We start from the raw sequence: 21958 nt of genomic DNA, 5'->3' as shown, positions 1-21958 counted from the left end.
GAGACAAATGTTAAATTCATTTCCAGCAATCCACCTCCGGAGACCAAAGTGCAGTATAATCTGTTATGTAAGAGAAAAACGCACATAAATAAAACCAATTGTGGTCCATAGATTAAGTAGACAGGAGCATAAACGTTCTGCTGAACCACAAGCTACACAGAATCTCCAGATTAGGGCCATAGCCTTAGTTCACACTACAAGTTATACGCAGTAATAATATATCAAAATACAGCAGCAACAGAAATCTAGGATATGTTACCTCTCGATTCCCTTAGGCCAGTGGTGGCGAACCTATGGCACGGGTGCCAGAGGCGGCACTCAGAGCCCTTTCTGTGGGCACTCAGGCCATTGCCCCAGGGTCAGAACTTAAAGAATCTTCCTGCAGTTCCAAGCAATTTAAAAGATGCTGCTTTCCGTCATATTTTGATACTTACTTCGCTACTTGGGTCTGTAGAAAGAGGGAGAATTAGACATCGTCAAATTATTTTTGGAGGATCTCCTGCTGGCCCCATGATTCTCTATGCACAGAGGGACACTGGAAAGAAGCTAAATTTATACACATTTCCTATATTTTTACTGTTTTGCTGTCCTCAGGAGGCCAATATGATTGAAAGTTGTTGAACAAGGAGCAATAAGTTACTGCTGTAATTTTTGGTTGGCACCTCGCAATAAATGAGCAGGGTTTTGGGTTGCAGTTTGGGTACTCGGCCTCTAAAAGGTTCGCCATCAATGCCTTAGGCCAATTCAAGGCTATGAAAATCAAACAAACAAACAGCATCAGATTTTCTCAGGTCCTCAACCATAGTCTATCAGTGATCCGTCAACAGATTGGTTTCATGGCCTGTTAATATAATGGCACGGGAACTGATCCATTAAAAGTTATTGCATTTAGTGCATTTGCGTTCCATCCGTTCGAAAAAGCGGATGTTACAGGACGTTCTTGGCGGTCGGGTGCATCCCATCTCAGGGTTACATAACAGGCCATGGCTGGATTAGGACCAAACACTTTGCTGGGGGCTGAACACTAATCATAATAGCAGAAGGGACTCCTTGCATCATTTATTTCTGTTGTTCATTGTGGGAAATTTGGGACACCGAATCGTCAGCGAATCATGGACTGAGCACGGTCACGTGTTTTAAAATCTGAGTGAGACTATTTTAAGGGAACCTGTGACCACAATTTGTTTCAACTTTATAATTTTACCTGGTATCCAAGGAAGTCTGAATCCAGCAGCTCCTCCCCATACTTTCTCTGCATGCAGCACTAATGTCATGTGACCAGGGTGACATCATTGCAGGTCCTTTAGCCTCTGATTATTAAACTGTACACCATGCATATATCTCATGAAATCACAGCATATCATATGACATGAATCACAGCACCATGCACAGAGAGGAGTAGAAGTCAGCGCAGGCAAGCTGTGATTTTTATTTTTTTTTAATGTGGTCAGATATGTCCATGGGGCACAGTTTGCGAATGTTAAGAGTCTAAAGGACCGTGATGAGGTTACTCGGGACGCATGACGCTAGATACCAGACAAGTTAACTCTGATTTTATCGGAATCTGAGGGAATCAATTTTTTGCAAAAAGAAAGGCGTCAGATCGTTAATAGGGCTGTAAAGGCACCTGCTACTAGCTGTATTTGTGAAAATGTGCTGACAGGTTCCCTTTAACTGTGTTTTGGTTTTTTAAAACTTTTTCTACAGTTTTAATACTCCCTTCTGGCAGTGATGGATATTTGCCCATGAAAAACTGACTGGTGCTGGGCTACTGCATAGCACTTAATCTGAACAAGCAGGTCTCAGATTTCCTTTACACAACATCATTATGGATCTATAAAATACATATAGTCAAAAAAAAAAAAAAACTTCACAAGATATTCACAGCTCTCCATCCAGCTCCAAAGGATTCAAAACAGCTGAGTTCCATTAGGTAATGCACAATACCGCGGGATTGTATCCACAGCAAAAACTCCAAAAGACATAATTCACGGCAAGTGGCGAAAACTTTATATGTTCATATTAAAAACATATAAGTGCCCCCATCATACAGTAGCTGACGCGTTTCTGGCAGGATGTATATCAGACGCCCTGAACCATAGCATGGTAATATATATAGAAGCTAGAAGTATTTTATATATATATTACCATGCTATGGTTAAGGGAGTCTGATTTACATCCTGCCCGAAACGCGTCAGCTACTGTATGATGATGGCAATACTGGTAGCATAAAGACCACAAAATTTCGGCACTTCTACTATATTATCAGAGGGCCAATATCAGGGTGTGTATTTTTCTCATGCAAGATGCGGAACTTGCATCAGTAGAATTCTTTACATAACTTTCACAATGCCCAAGTATGAAATAGAACATAAAAATAAAGAAGTGTTTCATCCCAACTCAACGTGAATTGTAGCGTCCATCTTCTAAAGAGAAGTGAATGCCACATGATTTTCTGCACAGGGTGGAGAACATTTTTTTCTGCCACATGATTCACCGTTATCTATGAGCAAACATCAGACAGTGCAGTACAGTTTTCTGAGTCACATTTAGGAACCCATGATCCATATATGAGTAAGCCAAGATTAATGTCAAAATTATGAGCCCGTTGCTTCAGCAACCGTGTCAACATTACTTTGGCTTCCCCAGCAACACTGCCATAACTGGTTAAAAAAAGTAAGTTGAAAAGTTTATACGGCTTATGCTGTATATGCTCCTGGTATTAGGATTCCCCCGCCGGGCAACACTTTGGCACATAGATTTGCACAAGTGTTTTGAAGCCTGACGCAGTGGATTACATTATTGACAGGATGCTTGAGAAGTCTAGCAGATTGCTGACACTCCATCTTTCGTTTGGACCAAGTAAAATTGCACACCGTTTTATGGGTTGGGTATTATTAGCAGCAGGACTGTTAAAAATACATAAAGATTCCAGGATTGCAGCTGGATTTGGAACATTCTAGTGCATTGGTATGCGAGGCATCTTTACTAATCACAGCTCCTCCCCCCGTAATTTCTGTAGTATTCAAATAGAGGCCTGACACAGCAGTAACTCATAGCTCTTACTCTGAATAAGAGAAGTAGTAGGCTTCTGGTTAGGTTTTACAGTAGAGGGCAGGGTATGGATTTGGAACATTCTAGTGCATTGGTGTGAGAGGCATCTTCACTGATCACAGTCCCCCCCCCCCTCCCTGAGTAACTGCTGTAGTATTCAAATAGCAGCCTGGCATAGCAGTAACTCATAGCTTACTCCGAGTAACAGCAGTAGTAGGCTTTTGGTTAGGTATTAAAGTAGAGGGCAGAGGCTGGATTTGGAACATTTTAGTGCATTGGTGTGAGAGGCATCTTCTCTGATCACATCACAGCCCCCCCCCTCCCCCGAGTAATTGCTGTAGTATTTAAACAGAAGCCTGACACAGCAGTAACTTATAATTTTGATTCAGAGCAGTAGTAGGCTTCTGGTTATGTATTACAGTAGAGGACAGGGGCTGGAAGCAGTATAAATACAGAGATTGTATACCGCTGGCTATACATGTGTAGTAAACCTGCAAACCTGCTGAATGGGGCCTACTATTGGATGTGTTTGAGCATATTCCAACTTCTCCAAGCAGATGTCAGTGAAAAGAAAGATGGGCACATCCACAATCTTTTTGCTCTTGGGGAAGATAATCCGTAAAAGATGCCCACTACTGATCTATTCATACATAAAGTGAGTACACGCCATTCTATTTGGGTTAACGGTGGGAGTGGAGACACATTATACTGGACCACAACTCCCATTACCACGATGAAGGTGTGCAAACTTAAAAAAATATGTGAACATAACAGGGTCCTGCAAACTTCACTTGTCAGACTATGCTCACACACTGAAGTTCATTCATTCTCTTCTTATCCATTAGCATGCCAAAAATAAGGCTAAGAGATGGAATATTTTATAGAGTCGAGTTCTGTGGAAAGACGTGGGGGCAGAACATGCATCAGTCATCCCAATAAGGAAGCAATGGTGGAAAGTAAAACAAGCTCCGACACTCCAACACGGACGGAAAGAAAAGTATTCAAAATAGAGATTTCCTTTAATGAGTCATTTACTACATTCCGCTCAATGGCAGCGTAACCACAGCTGCCCATTATAACGGATGTAACCGTGTACCGAGATGGTAGTGGATGATAAATGGATGAAAATTTATGTGGGTGTTATACCTGGATGGGACTTCAGCATTGGGTCCTCTGCCTGTTCCTTTGCTATAGCAACTACATGACAGACACGGCACATCTCATCTGCAGCAAAGACCATTATTGCTTAATTAAAAAATCCAATTGTATTCCTGCAAAATACACACACACACGTCATGCGCGTCTATGGAAAGAGACCAAAAACTTCAAGGAAATGGTACAAAAGTACAAAAAAATTCTAGAAACTGTTTATAGTCAGTCACATAAAGCATATTGATGGTGGTTCTCCAATACTGTAATACTGTTGCCTACTTACTGGCCACCTAATGCTATTGTAGGTATGTGGTCATCTTTAAAGGACATCTACCCCCAGGATCAAGGATTGTAAACCAAGTAACCCAACATAATGGTGCTTGTTCCCTCTGCCAGGAGCTTCTCTTCTTTTAGCTTCTTATTCCTTGGTTTTTCCAAAAAAGGCCTTTCAAATTATGCAAATGAGCCTGAGGGGCTCTGAGCTCAATAGATGTTAATGGAGCTTGGAGGCCCTATGTATGGTCAGGGGTACAACATGTATGGTCAGGGGTACAACATGTATGGTCAGTTTTTAAAGGTTGTCAGCAGCTTTGACCAAATAGTTGAGAAAAGCTGAGATCTGTGTAGTTAGTAGTGATAGGACTGTGAAAAATGAAGTTATAATCCAGCTCTGCAGCTCCTGCAAGGGCTCTGGGTGGGTCTACCAGCCTGAAGAGCTTTCAGCTCTCTGCACTGTGCTGCATAGCAGCCCCTGCCCTCCAATAGGAGTAGAAGCAATATAAGGACTCTTATTAGATACTCACAGCCGTCACTCAGAGCAGAAGGGGGGGGGGGGCTGTGGAGCATTTTATTACAATAAACAGAAAGCCCTTCAGGCTCAAAGACCAGCCCAGAGCACTTGCAGGATCTGCAAACCTGGATTACAACTTCACTTTTCATAGCCTTGCTGCTACTTGCTACATGCGCAAAAGGTTAATAACAATCTTTATTTATATAGCGCCATCATATTCCATAGCATATTTCAACAGCTCTCCGGGCTATACCTAGCACTGTCTGTAGTTGAAACAGATGATGGATTCTCCACATCATCTGTGAGGCTGGAGTTTATATGGACAATTACAGAAATATATGAATGTTTCATCCTTTTATGTTCATTTTGTACTTGCAATGTCAAAAAACACTCTGAAAAGCAAAAAGCCGAGACCCAAACCAGCCCGAGCATGATCCTTCATGCATGTTGCTTGCTGCAGCATAACCTTTGTCCACCTGGGATTGTTGTGTAAGGTCAGTCCCGGCCCCAGGCCATTCCAGCTGATCCCTCCACTGATAGAAAGGCATGCAGAAATCAAAGCATGGAAATAACACTACACAAGTGCTGACCGGCCCAGCATTGCAGCCACAAGGGTTTCTTATTTTGGAGCAGGGTACACGCCTGCATTGTTCAGAAAGAAAAGGAAGGGAACCCGAGCCTGGATGCCAGCCAAGAAAAATGAAAACTACAATGTGCAAACACTTTATACCTGACATTTCTGGTCATAGATGAGATCATCTGCTGTCTGTCATCACTGGGTACTAATGCCACCTACCTTAGCTTGAATAGACTCATCATATATCTGTAGTGTGAGGAGAACATGGTTATGATGCATTTCCCGGACACTCACTGACAGAAAGCAGAGATCTTACCATAAGTACACAATTGAAAGTTGCAGAACTTTCCTAGACGTGGACTTTTCACTTACAAGGGCTCTAGCCTTGTGACAACTCAATTACTTGTTGTGATGATTTCCCCAGAACCAGAAAGCGAGTCCGTTTAGTGAGGAGAGGAAACATAAATGATTTTTCCAGAACGTGTGGCTGGAGACGCTTGATTTGTGTGTGGGCTTATGGACAATCTATAAAGGCAGACGGCCATCACCAGACTACTGTCATTGTGCAATTCAGCTAAGAAACGCACACTGTAGTTTAAATCAGTGCATTTATAGTAGATCATTTTATATTGCATATTAAAGGGGTTGTACAACATATTATATGTATCCCCTATGCACAGGAGAGGCGATATGTGTATGATCAATGCAGGTCCAAGCTCAGGGATCCCTTGGGGCCACCAGAATAGAGTTCCCTAAGCCCCCATATGAATGGATCAGAGGTATCCATGCGTGACCACAGCTCTGTCTAATGGACATTACTCTAGCCATTTCGAGGGTCCTAGTGGTTGGAACTTCAGGGGTCAGAGACATATCCTGCCCTTTGCATGCCATTAAAGCCAGGCTTGACAACATGTATACCAATAACTAATTTAAAGAGTTAGTCTGGTCACTACAAGTAGGTGGCTAGGGGACGATTTGCTCATCGGTGGTGGTCCCTGCGCGGTGGGAACCCCATGGATCAAGAGAATAGGGGATTGAACATGTGTACTGAGCTCAGCTATCAGTCGGTGCCACCGTGTTAAATAAAGTAGCAGGGTGCATAAGCGACCAGATGTTGTTTTATATGGGGTACAAGAGACCAATAAAAATATTATATATATATATATATATATATATATATATATATATATATATATATATATATATTCCCAGTACTGGGTCTTCCACTGCTCAGCAAGTTATCCCCTTGTAGTAGGGTTAATATTTAAGTTTTGACTGGACAACCCCTCTAAAATCAAATCATTCAGATTTTGATTCCATTCGGCAATGACCAAAAACCCCTCTACAATAATTTCATTTACTTCCAACCTTAATCATTCACAATGCAAAGTGCCCTTCAAAGGGCATAACAATAATGACTTCTGTTTTAACTTTCTATATAACCCCATAGGTATCCATTTTATCCCCCCTTTCTACTCCTTCTACTCTAGCCTTAGTTAAAAAGTTAAAGTTAAAGCTCTTTTTTTTTTGCCCGGTAATTAGTTTTGTTAAAATCAGCAAAATACATTCATAACCCTAAGCCAAGGCAAAAGTTCAAGTAAACAACCTTAGCAAACGCTGGTACATTGACCCGAAAACACACTAGCTCTAAAAAGAAAAGGAGAAAAGAAAAAAAAAAAAGTCCTGAAAGGAAAACTTTTACAAGTGACCCTATTAGGTATCTGAGGGGGGTCCTTTAAAATTTGATGGTGGAATGTACTAGAGAAAGGGAAAGGAGGGCAAATGTATATGTGAGGAATTCTTCTGGCTTCCGTTCTACAAAAGAAAAATGCCAAATAGCCAGTTGTAAAATTTAACCGTTTTTTTTTAGATTGCTTGGACAAAATATTTCAAGAATGCAACCTTTATCAAGGGTAAAGTCTGCCTGGCATCATTGAGGAGATGACAAAACCAAGGACTTTGGGACAAACAGATAAACTAAGAACGGCTAGAAAAACTAAGATATTAATGATATGTAAGGTAACATTTACCTCATCGTCTCATGCTCTTTATCAATTTGGATGGCCAACACCATCTACTTTATAACCATGGCTCATCCAGGAGGTACACGCACCATGCTGAAAAGTAATGGACTTCCGAAATGTTGGCTCGTGGGCAAGCTGCAAAAGGACATATCCTCATCTACTGGGCAACTGTAATTCTCTAATGGGTTCAATGTGGATAAACCAAAGATTTACAATTTTACACACCGACTACAGAGCTGTTAATGAAAATCTACCACCAGGATGAAGGAAAGTAAACCAAGCACACCGACATACTGGTGTTTGCCCTCTCTGGAAGGATCCACTCTTCTTTTATCTTCCTATGCCCTTGTTGTCCATGTTGGGTGGGTGTAGGTGGGTGTACTTGGAAAAGCGGTTTCCAAATTTGACAAGTTTTAACAAAAAAAAAAATAGTCCTGAAGTCCAAGTAGAATAAAACACCCCAAAAGCACTTAACGTTAGACTACTTGAATTCCAAGTCACGAAAGGGCTTTCTTACTAATCCCTATTATTAGAAAAGACACAAACCAGCTCAGGTCCAGTCATTTATGTGCTCCACCGATAGGTCTTAAGAACATATAAATACATTTATACAGGGAGGATGCCGCATTTTAAACAAAGCCTCACCCTCCACCTGCCCTCCATCACTCCTCAAGTGTCAAGCTCGGGTAATCAAGGTGAAGGCCTGAGCAGGTATCTCAAGTCACAAGTGTGGCCAAAAGTGAGGTCATAGAGTGCTCAGCTCTTACAACCAGGATAAACAGGTCAAACAGAGGTTTTGTCTTTCCAAATCATAATACCTATTGAAAACAGTATCAGGGGTACAGCTCCAGCCCATGTCACAGAACATGTATCATGAGCAGGTTCAATATCAGTGAATCATCCAAAACCTCTCCCAATCTTACTGCTCTGTTAATAAATTCCTATCACTATGAAAGTACCGCATTTTCCAGTTAATCAGGTCTCATCTATGGGTAAAAATGGTCATCTCATATGGACATCTATAATGGGTCCACTGAGCCGTAAGTAAAGAGGCTGTTTATTAACTTAGAATGGACGCACAGTGACGTCCAAAATTACTGATATTATACCAAGAGAATTACTTGAATCAGACCAGGCCCTTTGATAGGAAAGAAGATGACCATTTCTATCTATTGCGTGATGTTCTGTAGCTATCAGAACAGTCCGTTTGACCCATAAGGGACAAGTTGTTCTGCCAACATGACCAGACTATTTGAGATTGACCAATGACACTTTACATAACAAGGTTCCCCCAGAGATGGCCATTGTCCAGCTCCTAAACTAAAACAAATGCAGACATGACCACTTTCTCTTGGCAACCATGTTTCTGAGGTAAAAAAAAAACAAAAATAGGACTTGGGGCCTAGGCTAGGTTCACATCTCATTAAAGCTTTTCATGTACACAATAAAGGATGGAATACAGCAGTAGACTAGTTATATCATCTTGGTCTAGATGTATCATCAGTTATCATCCACTTTAGTCCTAAAAAAAGGTCTCTGCATCTTTTTGTTGTAAACATAGGAATTCTCTGGATGTAAACTTACAACAAGGTGATAGAAAGATGTAAATGGCGTTTTATTCAGATTGCTGTAGTAGGTATTTTATGACCCTAAATACCACCACAAACATTACTCTAGCCACTTGTACCGACAGTAGCTCAGATGGTTATACGAATCTCTACTATATGGACCATCCCGAACCATCTGAATAAACTCTTATTCAGGTGGTTATACCAGGTCTATATTCGACAGAATTTAGTAGGCCACAAATCCAGTCACAAAATATCATAGATCCTGCAAATTACGGTATATACAGTATGTGCCGGTCAGTATTCAATCCCTCTCAATACAACCTGACAAAACCTAAACAAGACAGAAATGTAAAAAAACGGTTCAACAAAAAGTGAAAACAATATCATTGTAATGACCAGCATTTTGTCTGAAGACTAAAACACAGACAAGACTAAAAGGACTGGACTCCATAACACGAAAGGCTGAAAATTAAGAATATCATAAGCAGGCTTTCTTTTCATTCTTTTTTACTTGTCAATGATCTTAACGGGGTTGTAGCAGCAATTAAAGTAGTCATCCCCCATCTACCGGATAACAAGGTCCATTGGCGAGGGTCCAACTGCTGGGACCCCCGCGTTCAGGAGAATGGGACCACCAGGGACACACAGAACATGCATCTCATTCTCACTGATGGGTGGGGCGGCTTGTGCTACCGCTCCCCACATTGGTGAGGACAGGGCCACTCTTCTAATAATCGGTGGAGGTCCTAGCAGTCGGACGACTCACCCCGATCACCTTGTCACCTCCAATCTGCCTCAGCTGGTACAAGTACTTTTACAGTGAGAATATTTTAGAACACCCCTTTAAAAAGGTAAACTTTTCTACCTTGTAAAAAAAAACAGCCCGAATAAAATTGTGCACACCACTTTGTAAGATTTTTAGACATATTGTACTTTTCTTTAGCTATCTCAACGAAAATTCCTATTCTGTTCATAGTAAATCAGCTTTTAGGTGCACCAACAGTGCCTACATACCAAACATTAACCCTATACTTACTTATTGACCCCTCCGGTGCATGAGAAGCCATTTTGCTTACTAATTTTTATAAAATACAATACATTGCAGTTAAACAAGAACGGTATGTCCACAAACCTTATAAAGTGCCCTACACAATGATATTTTTACTTTGGGGTCGATTTCATGATTTTACAGGATTTAAAAGGCGAAACAATGAACATTTATATAAGATCTGCAAAAACCACAGATATTGCCCAACATCTTTGATGTCCCAGTAGACACACCCAAGTGCCAGCTTTACAGTTTTGCAAAATGCTGTCACCCGGCAGAAAAAAAATATGCAAAAGTTAACAGAAAAAAACCTAACTATCAACATAATAAACATACGGTAACTGTGTTTGCACAAGATCAAATCATATATCAGGAACATTTCCATTTCAGACAGCTTCCCATACCAGGTCAACATCTGCAAAGAGTTTGAATGTTCTCTCTGTGTTTGCGTCGGTTTCCTCCGGGTCCTCTGGTTACCTCCCACACTCCAAAAACATACTGGTAGGTTGATTAGATTGTGAGCACCATGGGGACAGGGATTGATTGGGCAAACTCTGTGCACCGCTGTGTAATCTGTGTGCGCTATATAAATAATTATTATTTATAATATATCATCAGCTAGTTCCATGTCCTCAGCAGAGATGTTACTACTACTCTACTACAAGCAATAGAGTGGATGTGTCTACATTTCCATAAGTTTGCACAGCTGTCACAACCAAAAGGACTTGTGTGTTTATTGAAGGGAGAAACTTCCTACTTACTGAAAGTGTAAAACAGATATCCAGACTTCACCAACCTGTTATCTTAACAGTAGAACCACATGAAAAAGGGAAATATATATATACTAAGCCATCCCTACAAATTCATACAGAACAGGCTGGTCAATCACTGTTTAGGACCCCCATTTAGATATTTAAATGAATAAATTTCAAGTTGTGGCGAGCTATTAACCCCTTAAGGACGCAGGTTTTTTTCGCTCATTTCTCGCTCTCCACCTTCAAAAATCCATAACTTTTTCATTTTTACGTGTACAGACCTGTGTGAGGGCTTATTTTGTGAGTAACAAATTTTACTTTCCCGTAATGTTATTTATTTTAACATGCCGTGTACTGCGAAGCTGAAAAAAATTCCAAAATGTGGAAAAATTGTGGGTTCAGTTTTTACGACTGACTGTACAGTCAAAATAAAACCTCAGCTTTATTCTTTAGTTCGGTGCGATCGCGGTGATACCAAATTTATACAGGTTTTATTGAGTTTTAATACATTTTAAAAAATTAAACGAATGTGTACAAAAAAGAAAAAAAAAATTTTGCCATCTTCTGAAACTAATAACTTTTTCATACTTTGGTGCACGGAGATGTGTGAGGTGTAATTTTTTTGTGAAATGAGCCGACGTTTGCATTGCTACCATTTTGAGGTCTGTGCGACATTTTGATAATTTTTTTTATGTGATGTAAAAAGGTATAAAAGTCGCATTTCGGACATTTGGGCGTCATTTCCCGTCTCGGAGGTCACCGCCGGCCGTAACAGTTTTTATATTTTGATAGATCGGGCATTTTGGGACGTGTCTATACCTAATGTGTCTGTGATTTTTACTGTTTATTATGTTTTATATCAGTTCTAGCGAAAGGGGGGTGATTTGAATTTTCAATATTTTATAAATTTTTTTAACTTTTTTTTTTCTTTTCTTTTTTTTTCTTTTTTTTTTTTCACTATTTCTTAGACCATCTAGGGTACATTAACCTTAGATGGTCAGATCGTTCCTACCATATACTGCAATACTTCTGTATTGCAATATATGGCATTTTTGTAGCTCATTCATTACAATGAGCCACGAATCTGCAGAAGCCAGATAGCCTCGGGTCAAACGAAGACCAGAGGCCACCATGGCAACCGATCGCCGCCCCCGATGACGTTCGAGGCGCGGCGATCGGAATAAAGATGGCGGCGATTATTAGCGGTGGGGGTTTGCTGCAATATAAAACAACCCCCACCTCTGTATGAAGAGGACTCAGCCCATGAGCCCTCTTCATACATTCCCTGTACCTCTGCGCCGTAGAGCTACGGCGCAGATCGTTAAGGGGTTAAACACAAACCTCGGGCAGCACGGTGGCTTAGTGGGTAGCACTTCTGCCTTGCAGCGCTGAAGTCCTAGGTTCTAGTTGCAGAGTTTGCAGAGCAAAGAGTTTGTATGTTCTCTCCGTGTTTGCATGGGTTTCCTCCGGGTCCTCCGGTTTCCTCCCACACTCCAAAACATACTGGTAGGTTGTATAGATTGTGAGCCCCATGGGGACACGGACTAATTTGTCATTCTTTGTGCAGCGCTGTGTAATCTGTGTGCGCTATATAAATAAAGAATTATTATTATTATTATTAAACCTAAACATCACATTAGCTCCTCCTGCTCTATAATGTGCAACCAATGGACTGTACAATTTCACAGAGCGATCCTTATACTCGTTTTCGTTGTCGTCTTTGAAATTTGCGCCAATATGTATAATGTTCAGTTCGGTAACAAAAAAATCCACAGAAACTAACAACTTGCATCCCCTGCCGATTGTCAATGTAGGTCAATTACAACCCACTTGGTTAAAACAGAGAAGCATGAACGCGTTCACCGCATGGGTTGTGGCACAATATAAGCTTTGCTCCGGAGGTGGAATGTGGACGGCACATGCCTTTTATGAAGCAGCTAATCCCCACAGATATGGCAGAATTGCTCTTAATTAGGTTGTGAAGCCGTTCCTGTTTACTTCATTTAGCCTGCTACTCCCTTCTGTGGGATGTGTGCATGTTCAGCAAGTGCCTACACCAGCAAGGCAAACACAACGCCCTTCATGAAGAGGAACCACTGTACAGACTGCGCCTACTTAGAAATACATATCTGACTATTTGCTCTACTAGGGCATACTGGCATGACAAATAGAGGGGGAAGCCTTCTTGAGAAGGGAATAGATGCTCTGAAAGATCATCGTTGCTTGGCCGCTACAAAAGAAATATCTGGCCAGACACGGTTCCCCCTTTAACAGATGGCTTACATTTGGAGAAGGATTGTCTTCAAAGAGATATCTCATCAAAAACAACTGCTTTCAGAAACAAGCCAAGGCACCCCAAGCAGACTGCTGATTTTGCCAGACAAGTTTTCCCTTGAGTGGTCACATCTCAAATAAGAATGGTCATTGCATTGTCCAGTCCAGAGCTGAGAACCACCCACATTATGTGGCCTATATGTCCACATAAGAATTTTGGACAGGTGTTGTCTTTATAAAGACTCAAAAGGTTCCTGCCGAACAATATGGACTCATATATAGTCACCAGTCTATACATCTGATATTCTGGACTTTCAAATGGTCTTCTTGAAGATGGCCAAATATATGGTAAAACTTCAAAACATCACAATAAAGTAAGTGTTCTTCTCGAAGATGTTTTATTGTATATGGAATCATCTACTTGGAAAACCAATGCTGTTTTTTTAATATGTCTGCAAGTTTTTCCAGAAAAGCCGTATCTCCTTTAGTGAAGGTTAAGAGGCAGATTTAGGAATTCACACATCATATCTTCAGTGCAAGAGCCACTCAGTTGTGAGAGTGGTTTATCTAGCACAGACAGTACAAGGGCACAGCAGAGAGGTCACTCATGGGCTACTTCTCAGAGTGTTGACTGTAAATCCAGATCCTTGTGTTGTTCAAAGCAGACACACACCTCAAACACATGCTGAGCAGATCCTTATCATTCATCAGAGGGAACAGCTACATTAAGGACAGGTCCACATCATGGAGAAAAAAAAAATACAGATGTAAAGCATCTGCTTAAAATCCACATAAAATCTAAAACTGGCAACACAATTTAGATAGCCGTCAACTTTCTTAGCGCTCAAATAACATGTATGTTATAGTTGGTCAAGCAGTAACCAGAGAGATTACCAAAAACCTTTGGCGGATCATTTTTAGAGGATATAATTATCAGCAGATGAAATACAACTGCCCAATTTTTATCTCCAAGATCTACGGTCAAATGAGAGTTGGGTGGCCAAGAGTTTTCACTCCTAGTCTCTAGCCTCTTACTCGGCTAAACCAGTTTCCTAAACTGTACTAATGAGATACAAAGACATCAAAGCAGCACTGTCTACAGTTGGGAATCAGTTCCTTATGAAATAGATATACTGGTTTGGCTTTAAATCCCCATCATGTTATTAGAGATCTTAAAAGTCATGATTGATGTTAAGGGGACTGCATTACAAAGTAGCAAAGAATATTCCATCATGGAAAACGTGTCTGCATATTTCTCAGAATCCCCAGTGGAACATCAATGGCTGCATTTACACGTAAGCATGTCCTCCGGGCTGTAGCCAGACATGTCCTATCTTTTCCCCGATACGGGGCCGCATGTCTGCTGCACTGTACCACTCCATGTGCCCATTGCCGGCCTATGCGGCTTTATATACGTTCCCCAACATTCGTGTGAATGCAGCCTAGTCTGTGACCAATCAATGCGTTTCATAGGAAAACGAAATTTAATGCATATGCAATTGGGCTGAGCCCTGCGCGTTTGCAAATCCAAAGTAAATACCTTGTGTGGCCACACCCTTAAGATACCATATATACATATTCCAAAAAAATGGTGGGTTTGGCCAGTATCTAACAACCATCTTATGTGAAGAGAAGCATACATAGTGGATTAACAGCATTGTACATAATCTGTAGGCCTACAGCGTATATTGTAGATTATATTGCCTTTGAGTCCATGAGTAAATAACTGCAATGGTTTGTAATCAATACATTTTTTTTTTATCTGGAATATTTTAGGTAAAACAACCATCAAATATACATATAGATAAAATATAAAACACTCAAAAATATTCCACTGCCATTAGATTACAGGCGATGGTCACGTTTTAACCCCCAATTTACAGCCAATATCACAACCTTCTTTGGCTACAGGAGGCCCAGCCATCCGCTTCAACAGAAAGAGAGTGGAAGTGGAAAGACACGAGACGTTCCCATGGATTATGATCCACATCTGGCATATCATCACACGAGAGACCTTACCCCTAACAGGATGCAACAAATCCTGTGTCTGTCACCTGCCTCTCTCTGCCTGCAGGCTCTCAGCGAGATCCACAAAACTGGACAAACAAGTTTCCAACTTTTTTTTTTCTTTCCCTATCTGACGCAGACAAAACCCTGTCCTGAGATGGGAGCGAAACACAGCACATAGCCCTCAAGGACTTTTTGAGTTATGCAATGTAAAAACCCCCTCTTAAGAGACAAAATAAGCCATGTAAGAGGCCTCCTTATCACCAGTGTATTTGCCTTTCTTCTTGAGAACTTATTAACAAGTACAACACAGAGAGAAGGGATCTGCTCCATAAACTACTATCATCTCAGACCATAAATCAGTCTTATCTCACCTGACTCTAGTTTCATTTTCTCTCCAATTACTCCTCACTAGTTCCTCTGTTAACCCCAAACAAGACCAGGAACCAACGCAAACACCAAGAAAGTAGATAATATCTATGAGCGAGATAGTCTGCTATAAACACCCCCATCACAGATATAATATCTATGACAGATATAGAGTCTGTGTAATGTCCTATTTTTAGTAGACTCTATATCTGTCATAGATTTTACCAAAAACAGGATCATCACAGATAATATCTATGAGCGAAATGATCTACCAAAAACAGGATCAATAATCTAGGCAAAATGTTTTATCATAAACAGGACCATCACAGAGGTCATGCACATTATGGATCTAGGTTGTTTGGTGCGCAAAGGCTGCTTTGGGCTATTCCACACCTCGCTCATAAAGGCATCTACAAAAAGCAAAAAAGTGTGACACGTTGCAATATGCAGGTGTTCTACCCTATAAACTTACGAGGAAGCATATCAATGTGTTCACAGGTCCATTATACAGAACTCTAGAGTCAAAATATCAGTCAAGTGGCCGATGTAAACATGAGGCCCGTTTGTCTCCAGAACCCCCTATACACATACATGATCTGCCAAGACATAAGGCTCTCTGATAAAGGATTAAAAACAGCAAAGTTTATCAATCTCAGAACAAGACCGAACACTGTATCTCAGTTTCACATGATGCAAGGAGTCCCTGCTTCCCCACTGAACACTGCTGAACTGAGAACATGAATATAGTATGTTACTGCTGTCTGGAGCTTTTAAGGTGGCTCCTCTTGTCAAGTATTAGTATGATGCTCAGTGTCCCGTCCCTAACAGAGTTCGGTTCGTGAAATCTGGCCATCACAAGACCCGGGGTTAATGGTCCAAGCATGAATAAGGCTAAAGGCTGCCGCCACACGTAGCGCTTTGTCTGCGCTTGCAAACGCAGACATAGTCGCGCCCACCGGGGCGGGCCTCGGACTGATCGCATCAGTGTTTCTATGGAAACACCTGCGATCGGGAACGAGCCGCCGGTGTTTCACGTTAAATTAACGCAAAACACCGGCGGCTCGTTCCCGATCGCAGGCGTTTCCATAGAAACGCCGATGCGATCAGTCCGAGGCCCGCCCCGGTGGGCGCGACTTTGTCTGCGTTTGCAAGCGCAGACAAAGCGCTACGTGTGGCACCAGCCAAAGGGTGATGTCACATGTCACGTTTTTGGACCATTTTGAAGCATGTGTTTTCAGGCGGTTTAAAAACGCATGCGTTTTGCAATGTTTGCCATGTGTTTGGCTGGTTTTCATCTGTTTCACAGCTGCCTGCACCTCTAGAAATCAAGATAAAAAGGTGCATAGCAGCCAAACGCATGGTAAACATTCAAAAACGTGTGCATTTTTAAACGGCCTTAAAACGAATGCTTTATAACGATCCAAAAACACAACAAATGGCATCACCCGAAAGGGTCAGGACTGTTTACTTGGAACTTAAAGGGATTGTTCATAGACATTGTATAGAGCAGCATAAGAGAGGTGTGACTGCTGCCCAGTTCAAAGCCACTCTCAGTCGCTGTGCCACATACACACCCTATGCAGTGTGGCCAGATCCCATCACTTGATTCAACTTTGGTAAATGATGTAATATATAGTTATTATTCTTTTATCACAGACCTAATCCCTGCGGATGAACACAACCTCTACTAAAGGTTGAAGGTTACATGTCTCATAACCATGATTTCACACAACCTGTGACTTATTGACATTTTATTACTAGATGAAGCCATTCTTCTTTACTTGTCTCAATAACCACTCCCAATAATCTAGCCGATGCAAGCAAATAAAACCGGAATGTAATCTCAGGTCTGAACTGAACGAGTGCGTGCCTTGGGGGCGAGCAGGAGACCAGATCTTCAGGCACCAACAGAGCAAAACTGATCATTGACAGGTAATAGAAGTCATTGACCTGTCAGGAAGATCATCAGAAACCGTTCTTATGATAAAGCAATAACGCGAATACACGAACGGGCTTGGATTCTGAATCGCCGCTTTAGTAAAACTTGACAAAAAGTTCAACCCACAGAGACTTTTTGCTAACAGATCCAAGAGTCACGAGCCTGATTACACAAACAGAAGCCGCATGACACCGTATAACAGGGTCTCGCTACCGCAATGTGCTACTTTCATCTAACAGGCACCATAACATTGCGCACACATGGCCAGCCAACAAATGTCCCAGACAGCTGGCCCTCCAGGTCATGTGTCCTGATCATCCCAAGTACTTTACACAGCTGCACCTTTTAAAGTCACGGCTCTAATATCCGTCTATGACGGAACCGTGACGGGAAATAAGAACATTTTCTTGCCCTAAAAATTAAAAAAAATCTTCAGATCTTTGCAAGATTTGCTACCCTTTATGTATTGGTCATCACTGGGAAAGCAGTGCTTTGCACCAAGAAGCTATTCCCCGCTCCCACGTGCACACTTGAGCTGAGCATGCAGTTCTATTGGGGATTCAGGAGGAATTGTCATAGCCAACAGCTAATCGTGTCTGTGTGTGGTCACATTACATCTACAGATTCAATGTCTAATGAGCAATGCCTCTGTTAGATGTTGTTTCACGTCTAAATACTATCTATGATTTTCACAGACTGCATACTGACCCATTGATGCACATTTACTTACCCGTCCCTTGCACGATCCCCGCCGGAAAGCACATATGCCACGATTCACATAGGTTTTGCGCCCGATTTCCTGCTTGTGTCGCTTCCCCGCTCAGGGGACGTTTGCACGGTCCATGGACCCTTAGTAAACGAGCCCCATTATGTGGATTTTCACGTGTCCATGGCTGTTCAAGGATCGGTAAAAGTTAAATAGCATATTATTTTTTCTTAGATGATGCTGGCGAACCAGATTTTTTGCCATTTATTTTTTGCTAACCATCCAATAATTGTTTTCTTAGGGGGTGAAAAAAAAAACTGATGTACTAAAGACATACACACCACAGACTGCAAACTGACGCATTTTTTTGCCAGTGTGCAATAACGCTAAGGACCACAATAAGCAGTAGGAAAACAATCTCATAACTACAGATGCCCAGAGACATTCAACGCACAATGACAAAACATGATATAAATGTACTACCACATGGTAAGAGATCTGAAAATACGGCCCCCTGCGCACAGTCACTCAGCTGTATCCATACATCCCACTGTATCAGTGGGTGATACAAGCGGTAGCACCCACTATCCTGGATAACAGGAGACCACTATTCATCAGTTGTCAGACCACCATACACTTCTGTGATGAATGTTTGTGGTGGACAATTCCTTAAAATAGAAATGATTCTCCTATAAAAATGTTGAAACATCTTCGCACATTTGTGGTTTATGAGCAAATGCTATGATTCACTTTGTGGCCACGTCTCTACCTCGACGTTCACCTTCATGTACCGCGGATCTCAATAAGGCACTGGCTTAATATCCAGTTATCATCAAGATTTCGGATCCTAAATGTAGTTGGATTAGATCATTTGGCTGGCGCTCCCTGCAGTCTTGTGTCGTCCTGTTGTACTGACAGCGCGGCGCACACATGGAGCTCAGGAGAATTACTTCATGACTGAAGCAAAACACAGACTGTTTATCCAACAAGAGCGCGCGCGCGAAATCCAGACGTGTGGCTTACATGTGAAATGAGCAGAAAATAACGACACCGGGGAGAAGGAGCAAGGACACAGCATCAGACCGGGCTCCGCTATGCAATTATCAGGAGGTCTAATTGGATCGCTTATAGCACCAGCGACTCATATTGATTGTTTGGCCCATAACACTAGACAGCTCCCATTGTGGTGATCTCTGAACAGCTCTCCGGCTATGTTCACATGTGGCAGAACTGTTGCAGAGATTTCTGATAATATGTTTCATATATATATGAACAATGTTATATCTGCAGGCGCCATTTTATTAAAGCGACAGTCACAGTGTTTCTGCCACCTGTGACAGTCCACGTACACGGGCACATTCTCCACCAATAAGTTATGACTCATCACATGGAAAACTGAATGGATCTCATTTACCGCCATACGTGGAGCAATCACCCTACTGTATGGATGGGTAATGTGAACACAGGGTTCTTAAGGCGCAGTTCGTTCCTCCATCAGAGATATGACTTTTATTTTCTCTTATTGGAGAGCACAAAACCGAAGTTGAAAAAATCCATCATATCGTCTGTTATGTTACATATCTGTCAATCACAGCGGAAATACAAAAAATGTGCAAACCCAGACTTCAGGCCCAGTTCACACCTGGGACTGTACTTTCATATTCACTGTCCGTTTAAGGAGAACATAACGAAAACTAAGAACAGAAGGTCTTCTGTTAACCTTCCATTTAGCCACAGACTTTAAGATGACATCTAGCTCCAGAATCACTAATGCTAGATGTCAGTACTCACCTCCCTGTACCATCGGGTTGTACTTGTATCTGCTTTTAGTTTTTGCTGGAAGGGTTTTTTTTTTTCAGAAAAACACTTATTTTGTATTCAAATTAGTCTGAGACGCTTTGCTTACGCTATTAATAACGGAATGTGTAACGCAAGGTGTGAACTTAGTCTTAGACATCGGCAAAGGGTTTACTGTTCCTGCCAAAGTGTTATAATAAAGTGACTGGTATCCAATCTCTGTACAATGCAGGATATGGTGGCAATCAGATTGTACGCAAAAACAGGGACAAACTGTATCAATGAAATGACAGATTATGACAATACTGGTCCCACTTCACTGTGTAAAGATTCACAATATTCAATCATCCAAAGTCCAGAAGTGGGTAAAATACAGGACACTTTGGCACCAATGAGGATTCCAATGATTTCTTACCAAGACGGAAAAAAGATGTATTCAAAGATACACTGTAGTTCTTATCATATGATCTATGTTTCCATGGATTGGTAATAATGTAACCCCACATTCTCTCCATACGGAATAATGAAGATTGCCCTTGGGCATGTGTGCCCACACCTCTGAACTCAGTGGGCACCGGACCCTACTTAACTACTGCGAGGGGATCTCAGCAGTCACCTATTCCTGTAACCATCATACAAGACTTATCAAATTACTTCCTCCCATCAACCCAAATATTACTACAGGTCACATAAATTTTCCAGATTTGCTTAGATTTTTATGGAATATGCCTCAACAAAACAAGATGTGAGACTAGTCCGAGTGAACTTCTCATCAACAACCCCAGGCGATGCCCTCCGGAGATAGTTAAAAAGAGCGATGGGCGAGACGCAAGCCCCCTACACCGAATAATCTAGTTAACACCACAACTTGCCACATAGGTCCAACCAATTCAGGTGCAGTTTCACTCTGACAGTATACGGGCAGTGCCAACGTAGAGCACCCATTATTACTTGTCAGATTTGTTACATATTTCATTGCGTGGTGATCTCATGCAACAAGTACAATTGATATCCGGTGAGACGGGAGGGCGATCCTTGAACTTGTGGCGGGCAGCGGGCGATGCCCATTAGGATGGTGGCGGGGGATCAATCATATTGGTGATTGCTGGCCACTACAGTGTCACCCAGGGCACATGTGGCACAGCCGGGCACAATGCAGTGTGATATGGTGCTGGGGGCACTGCAGTGGGCACTGGATGCCGGTCATGTGACACGGGCACAGTGCAGGGGGTGATCCCCCCAGGGGGCACAGGTTGCAGGCTGAGCCCCCCGCTGCACCATTGTCCCTTTGTTATGGAAGTTTCCCCGGACACGCCTGGCAGACATTCTCACCTTCATATCGTTCATTATGGTCTGGAAGAGTCCTCCCAGCGCGCTGCACTCCTTCTCCATGCCCGCGTCCATGCTGCGTGCCCCGGGCACAGCCCCGTCTCCTGCCGGTCTCCGGTGTGCGGGCTCCTGCAGACAGACAAGCGCTGCTAGATAACGAGGCGAGCGCTCACACTGATCTCATGCCGCTGCAATGCACTGGAGCGGGGAGAGGGAGGGACGGGAAGACCTGGACTCGGGAATACGCAGTTTACGCAACGGAACAGAGCCCCCTAGCGGCCACACACGGGGACCTAGCACCGCCCCCCGTGCACATCCCCGCCCCTCACCTTCCCATTCTACCGTAACCACGCCCCCGGAATGGCGGGGCTAGTACGGTGACATCATGGATCACGTAGGCGTGGTTCACCTAGCCTGGACGTGGGCTTCTTTCTACTCTCCTTCCGAAGGAAGGGCGGGGCCTTGTACTGTGTACGGAGGCCACGCCCACAGGTGTGTGTATGGACTCATTCACCTCGTCCTGGGTGTGTACTGTGTCCTTGAAGAGAACAAGCAACATGTGTCTT

The 21958-nt window shown here is 42.3% G+C and overlaps 1 protein-coding gene across 2 annotated transcripts in view; it reads right to left on the bottom strand.

The window, feature by feature from the left end:
• The window catches only part of LOC140064698 (protein MTSS 1-like), a 92040-nt gene extending 70379 nt beyond the window's left edge, over positions 1–21661 (bottom strand). For both annotated transcript variants that reach the window (XM_072111834.1, XM_072111835.1), the window contains exon 1: positions 21396–21661. In XM_072111834.1, coding sequence (XP_071967935.1) covers positions 21396–21467 — 72 coding nt within the window. In that variant the 5' untranslated portion in view covers positions 21468–21661. The remainder of the gene's footprint in view (positions 1–21395) is intronic.
• Positions 21662–21958: the final 297 nt, after the last annotated feature.

Source organism: Engystomops pustulosus, chromosome 6 (assembly GCF_040894005.1).
Source record: "Engystomops pustulosus chromosome 6, aEngPut4.maternal, whole genome shotgun sequence".
In the NCBI taxonomy this organism is placed as follows: domain Eukaryota; kingdom Metazoa; phylum Chordata; class Amphibia; order Anura; family Leptodactylidae; genus Engystomops; species Engystomops pustulosus.
This window is presented reverse-complemented; position numbering and strand designations above follow the sequence as displayed.